Below are 13,574 nucleotides of genomic sequence, written 5' to 3'. Positions count from 1 at the left end.
CATGTATCCCTTTGAATTAGTATTTTTGTATTCTTTGGATAAATACCTAGTAGTACAACTGCTGGATTGTGGGGGTAGTTCTATTTTTAACCTTTTGAGGAGACTCCATACTGTGTTTCAGAGTAGGTGGACCAGTTTGTATTCCCACCAACAGTGTAAAGGGTTCCCCTTCCTCTGCATCCTTGCCAACACCGTTTGTTTCTTGTGAGATGTTATCATTTTTTTCTTTTTCAAATTTTTATTTAAATTCTAGTTAGTTAACATATACTGTAATACTGGTTTCAGGAGTAGAATTTAGTGATCCATCACTTAGATATAACACCCAATGCTCAACACAAGTGCCCTCCTTAATACCCATCACTCATGTAGCCCATTCCCCACCCACCTCCCCTCCATTAATCCTATAGTTAAGAGTCTCTTATGGTTTCTTTCCCTTTTTTTCCCCCTTCCCCTATGTTCATCTGTCTTGTTTCTTAAGTTCCACATATGAATGAAATCATATAGTATTTGTCTTTCTCTGACTGACTTATTTCAGGTAGCATAATACACTCTAGCTCCATCCACATCATTGCAAATGGCAAGATTTCTTTCTTTTTGATGGCTGAGTAATATTCCACTGTGTGTGTGTGTGTGTGTGTGTGTGTGTGTGTGTGTGTACACATACCACATCTTTTTTATCCATTCATCAGCTGATGGACATTTGGGCTCTTTCCATAATTTGGTTATTGTTTATAATGCTGCTATAAACATCAGGGCACATGTGCCCCTTTGAATCAGTATTTTTTTTATCCTTTGGGTAAATACCTAGTAGTGCAATTGCTGGGTCACAGGGTAGTTCTATTTGTAACTTTTTGAGAAACTTCCATACTGTTTTCCAGAGTGGCTGCACAAGTTCACATTCTCATCAAGAGTGTAAGAGGGTTCCCCTTTCTCCACATCCTCACCAACTGTTGTTTCCTGTGTTGTTAATTTTAGCCATTCTGACAGGGATAAGGTGATATCTCATTGTAGTTTTGATTTGTATTTCCTTGGTGATGAGTGATGTCAAACATCTTTTCATGTGTCTGTTGGCCATCTGTATGTCTTCTTTGGAAAAATTATCTATTCATATCTTCTGCCCATTTTTTAATTGGATTATTTGGTTTTGGGGTGTTGAGCTTTGTAAGTTCTTTATATATTTTGGATACTAATCCTTTATCAGATATGTCATTTGCAAATAATCTCCCATTCTTTAAGTTGCCTTTCAGTTTTGTTGATTATTTCCTTTGCTGTGCAGAGGATTTTTATTTTGATGACGTCCCAATAGTTTATTACTGCTTTGGTTTCCCTTGCCTCAGGAGACATATCTAGTAAGAAGCTGCTATGGCTAATGTCAAGGAGATTACTACCTGTGTTCTTCTCTAGATTTTAATGGTTTCATGTCTCACATTTGGGTCTTTAATCAAGAATGAGAATTTTATATAGACAGATTCAAAATAGCCTTATAAAAACTAAAAGACAAAAGACTAGAGATAGGCAAATAGAACTGAACTTTTTGAGGTTCATTTGAATTCTTTTCATTCTATTGTTTGATATTGGCAAGGATTTATATTTTTAAATAAAAGATTTACCCCAAAATAATCATAATCTTCCTTAGAGTGAAGTCTGATTGAGATCCTAAGAGAAATTAATTACAGCTAATTCTCAGCAAGTTTTCAAAATAGCATTCATCTGTTTAGGTATGGTGTGGACTTTAGGTTCAGGTTAGGTATGGATACAGAAGGATAGCTAGATGGCCCATTAAGTTCCCCCACAGTCTATAGTGAAAGTAAAAAGTTAGAAAACAGTATTAACTTATCAGGAAAAAAATTCTCTCCCTTTTCTCTCCTTTAATAAACACTAAAAGAATGAGTCACAGCCCAATAAGACTATTAAGAGTACCTAATTACAGTAGAATTCTCAGTCAATGCAATCCTTGAATATACTTGGGTATACATTCTCAGGGTTTTTATATTGCATTCATTAACATTTTGTCAGTCAGTGGTGATTTTAAATTATATCTGAAGTACAACTCTAGATATAATTACATTTATAGTTTTTACACTTTTACACTTATATTGTGAACTTACTGAAGAATGGTCATTTCCTCTTGCAGTGCTATTTCACATAACTGATTGGAATGCAAAATTCTCATTGCTTAAAATAGAGATCTCTTTCCATTAAATTCAGTTCTGTGAAATTTTACATTCCATGTAAAATGAAAAAGAGCAGACCAAGAATGTATGAGAGGCTTTGAGGTTTCTTATTACTTTTGCCATTGTTTTAAAACAAATAAGACAAATTTCACAGGTAACTTTGATGATTTTTTTTGGTATTGGATTGTTTGTAAATGGCCATGATAATATACTAGCATTTATTCCTTAACTACTATCTACTTTATTCAGCATGCTTATCATGTGCACTATTTTGACCAACTGCGTATTTATGACCTTGAGTAACCCTCCAGACTGGACGAAGAATGTAGAGTAAGTAAGAATGACTTCTTCAAAGGAGAAATGCACACTCAAATTCTCTAGCAATTGTATTATGGTTATGGTCTGAGAAGTTTTAGACTTTGTGGAGTCAGGCTAAAAACTTCTAAGAAAAAGTTATTTCCATAACATGAAAGAAGATAAGGGAAGTTCTTTGTGGGAGTTTCTCTTCTATGAGGTAAGTATTCTTTCCAACAAACTCATGATAGTATCTGTTTAAGAAAGGTTATAAATAGTATATACACTAGCTGGTAAACTAAACAAATCATTTAGCATAAAAGTTAAAATTCAATCATAGTTATGCGTTTTAGATTAAAAAAAAACAATGACTATTTTGGGCACCTGGGTGGCTTAATTTTTTAAGCACCTGGCTCCTGATTTCGGCTCAGGTAATGATCTCAGGGAGCCTATGCGGTGCCCTGCGTCAAGCTCTGCACTCAGCAGGGAGTCTGCTTGAGAATTCTCTCTCTCTTTCAAGTAAATTAACAAATCTTTAAAAAAAATGACTATTTGAGTAATATGATGAATAAAATTATTTTATTCTAGTATATTACTATTATTGTTATACTCTCATAAAACAGATTAGGCGTTTAGCACAATATTATTATATTAGGTATTTTGGTTATATGTTACATCATTATATTTGGGAAAATACATTTAGGTGTTTAAGTAACTTAGATATTTAGTTATCTTTAGATATGTAGTTTATTTAGATACAGCATGTGTGCTAAAACACCATAGATGTGTTCCATAAAAGAAATAAAAGGTCTTTACAAAATCATAGCTCAAAAAATAACAGGGCTTAAGGGGAAAACATGATTAAGAGCAGATCACTCAAAACTTATGAAACATTGTAATTAGAACACTAATAAAAACCGTAACAATCCCAATAAAAAGATATTGGCCTAGTGAAAGCTCTATAGACATTTGTACCTAAAATCACAGCCAGAGACTCCTTTGCAGTCTCAGACTCGAGGCCTTGTCCTTCCTCCCTTAAGATGAAGACCTGGGGACATTTCTAGCATATCATCAAAATAAAACATTTGATTTATTATTTTAATACAAAGGAAAAGGTCTAAGCACAATAGTTCTTGGACATGTTAAACTACCCCCTGCTTCCACTAAAGAAGACTCTTATGTCAATTTTCTGCATTAGTACAAAGGTCTTCCTTTAATGCTAAGGACGTTTTATTTAAGTGTGAAGAAAAAGATGCCACTAATTGATTAAAAACATCAATGTACTGGGGGAAATTTTTGCATTAACTAACATAATTTCTGCATTATAACGTTATTCCCTAAATTATCAGTCACATATGAGGCTATTCATGACAAAGAAACATATTTAGTGAAACAGAAGGTGTTTAGGTTATGTAGGCTATTTATACATTGTATAGTACAATGATAAGGTTTAGTGAAAAAACATTTCTAGTATGTTCTTGTTATTGTTGTATTTTTTAAAAGTAATATCCACTAGGAGATGTTATTATGACAAATATTGCCACTTCTATTTCTGCTTTTATAGGTTTCTATGAGGATTTAATGCACTATTCTAAGTCATCATTTGTCAGTTTAACACATTAAAGATTTTTTTTATAGTAGCTTGGAAATGCTCCTTAGAAATCATTTTACTAGAGAATCCAGTTCTTCGTTGAGGCAAGCAATTTAACAGAATTTTTAGTTATTATTTATGATTTGTGCATTAACAAATGGACATACCTATATAAATCCATTCTGTATGTACTCTTCCTAGAAGAAATTACTGAAGCATTTAAACATGTACAAATGTCATTTATTTGTATAACATTATGAAAAGATAGGTAAAGAGCACATTTGAATATTATTACTTGAATATGCAGGTCTCTCTCTTTTCTTAGAGGGAGGGGGATAAATGGAAGGGGCCAAGGGAAGGGGAGAGAATCTTAAGCAGGCTCCACATCCAGCACAGAGCCCAATGTGGGGCTTAATCTCACGATCCTGAGATCATGACCTGAGTCAAAATCAAGAGTCAGATGCTTAACTGACTGAGGCACCCAGGCCCCCCCAGCAGGTCTCTCTTTTTAAAGCCATTTTTATAGATTACTATGTCCATTATGAAAATGGTCTTACACCTACAAAAGGTTTTAACTTCATTCAGTGGGAAAACTTCGCACAGGTTTCCTGATCGTTTAACAGGATCATTCATTACTTGACAGCAAAGTAGAAGGAAAACAAGCAAAATTAGTGGTTACAGCCAACAAGCCAAACCAAATAAACAAGAGGGCAAAGAAAGAACTCAGTTCTGATATGAAAACAAGTCACTGATAGCATAAACAGTCCCAGTACAAAGAGATGATATGCACAGCATAGGCTGAGGACCATATGGTATAGTGAAGGTCATGTTATGAAAGGCAGGCAGATCTACAGACACCGTAATTACAGGAAAAAAAACCTGGGTGACATGGACAGAATCAATAATATGATTAGGAGCCTAGTGGGGCAGAGCTAAGAAGGATCAAGGTCCCCTTGATTCTCACTTACCTGTTCAATCTAGCTTGGTAATAGGCACTTCTGAACACCTGTTCTGGGCAAAGCTCTGTCTCACATGTTAAGCTCCAGGACACTCTTCCTTGGATAGCTATCAACGAAAACAGGGATAGGAATAGGGACTTTAATCTTAGATAACTTAGAATTGCTTAAGCAAAGACCATAGGGCATTAACCATTAATGTGATAAATAAAACATACATTGACCTGTCTCTTACAGCTTTTCACAAGGTAGCTAGCTCTGAACAGAAATGTCACAGTGATTATGTGTAATGTGCAAAGTTCCAAACTAAAACAAAAGTAAATGTAAGCTTGGCACTGTAAATTATATCTTTTCCTAAAGAGGTCAGCTATTTCATGATAAGTAAAGATAGCAATTATATTTATTCCTCAAAAAATCAACTGAATTATTTTAAAAAGGAAGAGGAATGTTCTTAGGAAAACTTAATGTGAAGATTGCTGCACAGATTTTCCTCTTATTTTTTGTTCCCTCATCTGATAGAAATTTCTGCAGAAAACAATGCAGAAATAACTCTCCTAACTTTATTCACATACAAAATACTACTAGGTGGGAAATATAATTAATTTTAATAGAAGTAAATCTAATCTTTGTGGCTTAGGTGAAATAATCTGAAGGATAATCTTAAATTACACTTTTTAAAAGAACACAATATTGAAAAACAAGTACTCTTTCTCAACTATTTTTGGAAGAAACAGAAATAATATTGTCAACACTCAAAGGAGAGAGGGCTAAAAATGCACTAAATATCAAACAATAAATAGAAAAGCCTTTCACCATTTTGGAGGCTGAAATTTGAATGTGAGCACATTTAAATTATTTGGCTCAACTGTACAGAAATGGTAGCTGATGAAGGTAAGAATCAGAAATTTGGCTTTGCTCTGAGTTTTGGTAATTATGTCAGTGTGCACACATAAAATATTAATAAATTATAAATTTTCTTGTGTAGATATGTATGAGAGAAGCAGTTTTAAAACTCTATGCCTGACTCTTAAAGATAAAAATGGGAAGCATATTTTCTAGATTAGACATGGGAAATATGCTTAAAAATTTCTAATCATTAATAAATTTGAATGAAATATTTTATTATAAATAAATAAATCCAAGAAATTTTACCTCAAGAGCTGTATTGTCTAATGAGGGAGACATGTGAAACCTGAAATTTGCCTAGTCTTAGTTGTTGAAATAATATTTTCGATACGTTGGTTTAAATAAAATATAATATGAAAATTAAATTTACTTATTTTTCCTTACTTTTTTTTATTTGGCTACTGAAAATTTGAAAACTACATATTTAGCTTGTATTATAGTTTAATCAAACAGTGTTGCTCTAGAGGGTCAAGCTTGATCATTACCCGCAAAACTCGTGAAACTCTTATTCTAAAGTCTAAATAGTTAAGCAAGATCAGATTCTTTGGGGAAGATATTATCTCTTCAGTTTAACCCTTTACTCAGGTTTATAAGATTAATTAGACTAGTCAAGTCTTTGTAAATGGAAATATGAAATAAGATTTTAGCAAATTAAAAAACCACAAAAGGATAAGATCTGCCACATTTGAAACCATGTATATTAGCAGCTCAAACAAAATTGTTAATTTTTATTTGGATGCTTTCCCTAGGTACACATTCACTGGAATCTACACCTTTGAGTCACTTATAAAAATCTTAGCAAGAGGGTTTTGCTTAGAAGATTTTACATTCCTTCGTGATCCATGGAACTGGCTGGATTTCAGTGTCATTGTGATGGCGTGAGTATTTCTGAAAAGTTGTTAAGCTCAAAGGAATGAAAATAGCTGTAGCACAAACCAGGTGGTTGTGACATATTTTAAATGCAGAGTTTGCTTATTAGCTAAATTAACTATATGCCTCATATATTTTGAGAATAGACATTAGACTGCATATAGTAAGGTAAATCTATCTGGTAAATGAGCAATAAACAATTACTTTCATGTCATATAGCCTTCCACTTCATCAAAATGAAGTTATTCATTGAGCGGAATACCTCCAATTGTACTTTCATTTCTTACAAACTTGTTCATATTAGTGAAAATTACATTGAAATAAGGCAGCAAAATTTAATTCCCTAAAAGCAGCTTTCAGCATATGACACCCTGAGGTCTGTAGCAAGTCCATTTGTTAAACTCAAGGGGCTCTATACACCAAACCCAGCTTTCATTCTTTATTTAGTATAAACTTTGCCAAAACTATCAGTAACTTTGATTTAATTCTACAGGTATGTAACAGAATTTGTAAGCCTAGGCAATGTTTCAGCCCTTCGAACTTTCAGAGTCTTGAGAGCTCTGAAAACTATTTCTGTAATTCCAGGTAAGAAACTGGTGTAAGATGACAGGCTCCTTGTATCTCCAACTTTTCTTGTGTATTATTGTGTTGTGTGTGAACTCCCTATTACAGATACGTGACAGAGTTTGTGGACCTGGGCAATGTCTCAGCGCTGAGAACATTCAGAGTTCTCCGAGCACTGAAAACAATTTCAGTCATTCCAGGTGAGAGCTAGGTTAAACACTGGGGCTGACTTTAAATATACTGTAATAATATTTAGGTTGAAATCACACTAGATCATTAGACTTGTTTATTATTCTTGTTTGTCAACTACAAGAATGCCAAACGATGTTTCAAAACAGTTCAGTTCCTAAAATTTTAGATATTATATGCTTATTTATAAAGTCAGCCTTTGAGTTTAACAGAGAATTGCATGAGTTGTCTATAAAAATACTAGTTTTGTGCACGTGTGTGCACTCTCTCTCATGCTTTCTCTCTCCTTTTGCATTTATGATGTAAAGTTTTCTCTTCTACAATCTGGAAAAAGCTTTGCTACCATGCCTTTACTAACTTACTTGGGTTTTACCATTCACTGCAGATCTATTCTGAAAATAGATCTCCTTTTACAAAGGAGAAAAGATTTTTCTTGAACAGTATGGCATAGAATATCTAATACTTTAAAATTCTTTTCTCCTCTGAATTATTGCTACTTGTAGGCTGGTGTAAAGAATGAGTTGGAGGGAGACACCTCATGAAACACAATCTGAAATGAAAGATAACTGCAAGTTCTTCTTTAGATGTCCATGACAACACATAAAACCACACACAAAAAAGCTTCCTGCCTAGATATTTACACTTTCATTTTAAACCTCCAGAAGCATACTATTCATAAATAAAATCTGCTTTTCATCCATTTTCCAAACCATCTGGCTATCCATAAAGCTTTGGTGTCTAAATAGCCAAGCAACCATTTATGGGAAAAGAGAATGTGTGTGACTAAGAAGACACTGCGGATTATGACTCTCTTCCTTGGATGACTTACTGCTGTCTCTCCTCAGGTTTAAAGACCATTGTAGGGGCCCTAATCCAGTCCGTGAAGAAGCTTTCTGACGTCATGATCTTGACTGTGTTCTGTCTGAGCGTGTTTGCGCTAATTGGGCTGCAGCTGTTCATGGGCAACCTGCGGAATAAATGCTTGCAATGGCCCCCAAGCGATTCTGCTTTTGATACCAACACCACATCCTACTTTAATGGCACAATGGATTCAAATGGGATATTTGTTAATGTAACAATGAGTACATTTAACTGGAAGGATTATATTGAAGATGACAGTAAGAAATATTGCTACATTGTTAACCTTAGGGTTGCTGAATGAATTTTCAACTATAAATAGTTGAGGCTATGGGCTTGAAACCTCTTTGTAAATATACTTCATTGTGTCCACTTTGGAAATAACTGAGATAGTCAAACTCTCATTTATTCCCAATGTCAGTAGGATAGATATGAAATGAAATAATTTATTCTTTATATTAACAGGTCACTTTTATGTTTTGGATGGACAAAAGGACCCTCTACTCTGTGGAAATGGCTCAGATGCAGGGTAAGAAACACAATTTTAAAAAAATGTAGAACACCTTGAGAAAAAGCAGATAGGAAAAAAATACAAGGGTATACTTACATGTATATAATAGTGATGCTACCTACCTAGGAAGTACCTTCTCTGTGTTAGAGGACTGTTATCAGTTCCAAACTCATGGTCATTAAAATCACCCCTCTGGGTGAAGAACTTTTCTCCAGAATTCCATAGTTAAGCCTGATTATTATACCTGATTATTACCCCAAAGTGTGAAGACCCCTAGTCTGTCTTTTTCTGTAAACCCATCAGAGCTGTTTAATAAATACAGGGAACATTTTGATTGTTGTAGGTATGTGTTGATGTGATAAGTTTTGCTCTGGCTGGAAAAGATCCAGAATGTATCATGATCTTCAGCAGTTGGGAAACTGCCTCAAGAGAGTTAGGTATTCTTGAAATAGCACGAAAACCCCATGTGCAAAAAAGCCAAGGGACAGATATACGTCAAAGGCATGTCTAGGTCTGAGTCTGCATGCCTAATAGTTCTTTTTGGTCACATTCTACAGTAAGAGACACTTTAATGTCTTAGCCATCCTGCTGGTCACTCATACTTAACATATTTTCCCAAGAGTATTATAAATTGATTTTAGATCAGGGTGTGTAATTTTTTTAGAAGCCAAGGATAGCAAGTTAGTGACTCTTAAACCACAGAATTTACACAGAGGTATTTTGAGTCATCCTAGTAAATGGGAAACTCAGGTGGCCGTAAAGATCTAGAAGTATTATTAAAAATGTGTATCAGTCCTGGAGATGGTGTCTGGGGGAGAGGGAGGTGTAGGAATTGTTTTCCTGATATTTTTCCTAACCTTTGTTGGGAGAATGTAGTGAATAAGAGCATGAATTCTAGAGTTCATATATATCTGGATTCAAACCCTCACTCCACCATTTACAAACTCTGACTTTGGAAAAGTGTTCTAAGCTCTCTGTATCTGAGTTTATTTCTAAAATGTGGAGAGTAATATTGTCTTTTAGGGTTGTTTTGATGATTAATTACTTAATACACATAAAGCCCTTGGTTTAGCACCTAGTCCACCATAAGTGTTTATTGCATTTTAGGTATTATTTTTAATATCATGGTTAATGTAAAACCCAAGATAAAATTTTGGAAAAGGTTGGATGATACATACTTTATCACTATTAAACCATAAGAATCACTACTCTTTGTTGAGTACTTAGTATGGGTTGGGTGATTTACATGGTAAAATTGGTAGCCATTCTTGTTAAGTATCAAATAAAATTCTAAAGAAATCTACCCAATTTCAAGACTTCCTCTAAGGATACAGTAATCAAGACAGTATGGTACTGGGGAAGGAAGAGATAAACAGATGAACGAAACAGAATAGACACCCCCCCAAAAAATAATAGACCTACACAAATATAATCAACTAATTTTTGACGGAGGAAAATTCAATTCAATGGAGACAGTAAAGTTTTTCGAACAAATTGTGCTGGAGCAATTGGAAATCCACATGCAAAGAAATGAACCTAGATACAGATCTCAACTTTACACAAGAACTAACTCAAAATCAACCATAGACCTAAATGTAAAATACAAAACCATAACTTCTTTAAGAAAGCATAGAATAAAATCTGTACGATTTCAGATTTGGTGGTAAGTTTTAAACACCAAGAACCCAATCCAGGAAAGAAAAAATTGATAAGTTGGACTTAATTAAAATTAAAAACTTCTGCTCTGCAGAGACACTATAAAGGGAAAGAAAAAACAAGCCATAATTGGGAGAAAATGTTTTCAAAAACATTTATCTGAAAAAAGACTTGTATCCAAACTATACAAAACATTCTTAAAACTCGACAAAAAGAAAACAAATAACACAATTTAAAAATTGGCAAAAATCTGGACACCCTACAAAAGAATATATACAGATGGCTAATAAGGATATATAAAGATGCTAAACATCATTTGTCATTAGGGAATTGAAATTTAAAACAACGAGTTACTACTATATACCTATTAGAATGGCTAAAATCCAAAAAAACTGGTAATACCAACTGCTGGTGAGGATACAGAACAACAGGAATTCTCATTCGTTGCTGATGGGAATGCAAAATAGTGCAACCATTTTGGAAAACAATTTGGCAGTTTATTACAAAATAAACACAGTCTAACCGTATGATCCAGCAATTTCCCTACTAGATATTTAGCCAATTAACTTGAACATGCATGTGAGTATTTACAACAGTTGTATTCATAATCACAAGAAACTGGAAACAATCAAGATGTCCCACAACAGGTGAATGGATAAATATGATGTACTCATCCAGTGAAATATTATTCAGTGATAAAAAGAACATGAGCTATCAAGCCATAAAAAGACACTGATGAACCTTAAATACATATTAATACATGAAAAGAAAGAAGCCCATCTGAAAAACCTATATTTTTCTGATTCAAATTACATGACATTCTGAAAAAGATAAACAGCAGAAATGATTAAAAAAAAATCAGTGTTTTTCAAGGGTTCAGAGTAAGGGGTTGATTGGGTGATGCATGGGGGATTCTTTAGGGTGAAGAAACTTCCTTTTTTTTTAATGATTTTTTATTATATTATGTTAGTCATCATACAGTACATACCTGGATTCCGATGTAAAGTTCGATGCTTCATTAGTTGCGTATAACACCCAGTGCACCATGCAATATGTGCCCTCCTTACTACCCATCACCGGTCTATCCCAATCCCCCACCCCCCTCCCCTCTGAGGCCCTCAGTTTGTTTCTCATAGTCCATAGTCTCTCATGTTTCATTTCCCCTTCTGATTACCCCCCCTTCCTTTATCCCTTTCTTCCCCTACCGATCATCCTAGTTCTTATGTTCCATAGATGAGAGAAATCATGTGATAATTGTCCTTCTCTGCTTGACTTATTTCACTTAGCATTATCTCCTCCAGTGCCGTCAATGTTGCAGCAAATGTTGAGAATTCATTCTTTCTGATAGCTGAGTAATATTCCATTGTATATATGGACCACAGCTTCTTAATCCAGTTCTGTTGAAGGGCATCTCGGCTCCTTCCACGATTTAGCTATTGTGGACAATGTTGCTATGAACATTGGGGTGCAGATGGCCCTTCTCTTAGGGTGAAGAAACATCTGTATGATTCTGTAATGGTGAACATTAAGCATTTGTCAAAACTCATAGAACTTAACAGCACAAAGAGTTAACAGTATTTGCGAATTTTAAAAAAGCATTTGTATGGTTGAAATACAGAGTGTAACAAAGGGATACAGATATATTTATAATGTATAAAATAAACTCACTGAAGGAGTAGGAGAATAAGTGTTGATCTAAACAACTTTGGAAATAGGTGGAGTCTGTAAGGCAAAGGCAAAAAACCCCCCAAAAACTGTACTCTAGTTGGTAAAGTTGTTTCCCATGCTAGTATGGATTAACAATCCTGAAATTACTGTGCATGTATACTAGTATTGAACAATTAAGTATATAGATAGTAGATGACAGAAGCCAGCCTCTTTTGGAGTAAGAAGTTACAGAGAAGCAAAGGTAGGAGTCTAGAATGATATCATGTGGTAATGAAATAGGGTTGGAGAGAGTATGACCTCCTATTTAGCTTAATAGAGGCACAGATGTTTACATATACATATACACATGTGTTATCAGAAACCAGATCTGTGTGGTATGTTTATTGCTAAGGCAGTGTCACTGCTTCTAGGCCCTCAGCTGACAAAGCAAGGAGATATATGTGTACACACACACGCACACGCACACACCGACACTTGTCCTGGGTTCTAATACTGTTCTCCAATAAAAGAACAAGGACTTCTCGGGGAAATTGCTGACTCTAGAGCAGGAAATATAAAAGATGAGTCTGAAGTACGTTGTAGTGCCACAAAGTAAGAAAGTGCTAAAAAACAAACAAAACAAAACACACAGAACTATGGGGTTACATCAAAGAGATACAGGAATTAATGGAAAAGCTCCCAATGGCCAAAACTGTAATAATTTAAGCAACAAAATAAATAAAACAATTAAATTAAAATTCAAAGCATGAAATGAATATCATGAGTACCTACTCAGAAATAAATGATTGAATAAGTAAATAGATAAATAAACAAATGAGAGATAACAGACAAATCCCCCATGCAAAAGAATTCCAAGTAATTTGCATACATGCTGTACTCTTAGAAAGGTGGAACATAATGTGGGGGCTGCACATAGTGACTTTATTCCAAAGAACGCACTATGGGGAAAAAAAAAAGAAAGAGTAAATGTACACTGGAGAAACCTGACAAACATTACGTCCAATCAGGTGGCAAAAGTTAGTATCACAGTGATAAGTCCTACTGATCACATGTATCCTGATCTGATGTGACGATAACGATATTTTACCTCCTTCAAAATCCATCCCCAATCTAATTATGAGAAAAACGTCAAACAAATCTCAATTGAAAGACATTCTTCAAAATACCTGAAAGTATTCCTCAAAACTAACAAGATAATCAAAAACAAGGAAAGTCTGAGAAACTTTATCAGGGGGAGTCTAAAGTGACATGGTGACTAAATGTAATGTAGTATCCTGAATGGGACCTTGAAACATAAAAAGGATATTAGGGAAAAACTGAGGAAATCTGAATGAAGT

At 34.5% G+C, this 13,574-nt stretch overlaps 1 protein-coding gene across 1 annotated transcript in view; it reads left to right on the top strand.

Moving 5' to 3' along the window:
- The window catches only part of SCN3A (sodium voltage-gated channel alpha subunit 3), a 109,163-nt gene that overhangs the window by 33,981 nt on the left and 61,608 nt on the right, over positions 1 to 13,574 (top strand). The window contains 5 exon segments of the mRNA XM_002926919.4: positions 2,415 to 2,504; positions 6,671 to 6,799; positions 7,464 to 7,555; positions 8,390 to 8,662; positions 8,868 to 8,931. Of these exon segments, the coding sequence (XP_002926965.2) occupies positions 2,415 to 2,504; positions 6,671 to 6,799; positions 7,464 to 7,555; positions 8,390 to 8,662; positions 8,868 to 8,931 (648 nt within the window).

Source organism: Ailuropoda melanoleuca, chromosome 2 (genome assembly GCF_002007445.2).
Source record: "Ailuropoda melanoleuca isolate Jingjing chromosome 2, ASM200744v2, whole genome shotgun sequence".
In the NCBI taxonomy this organism is placed as follows: domain Eukaryota; kingdom Metazoa; phylum Chordata; class Mammalia; order Carnivora; family Ursidae; genus Ailuropoda; species Ailuropoda melanoleuca.
This window is presented reverse-complemented; position numbering and strand designations above follow the sequence as displayed.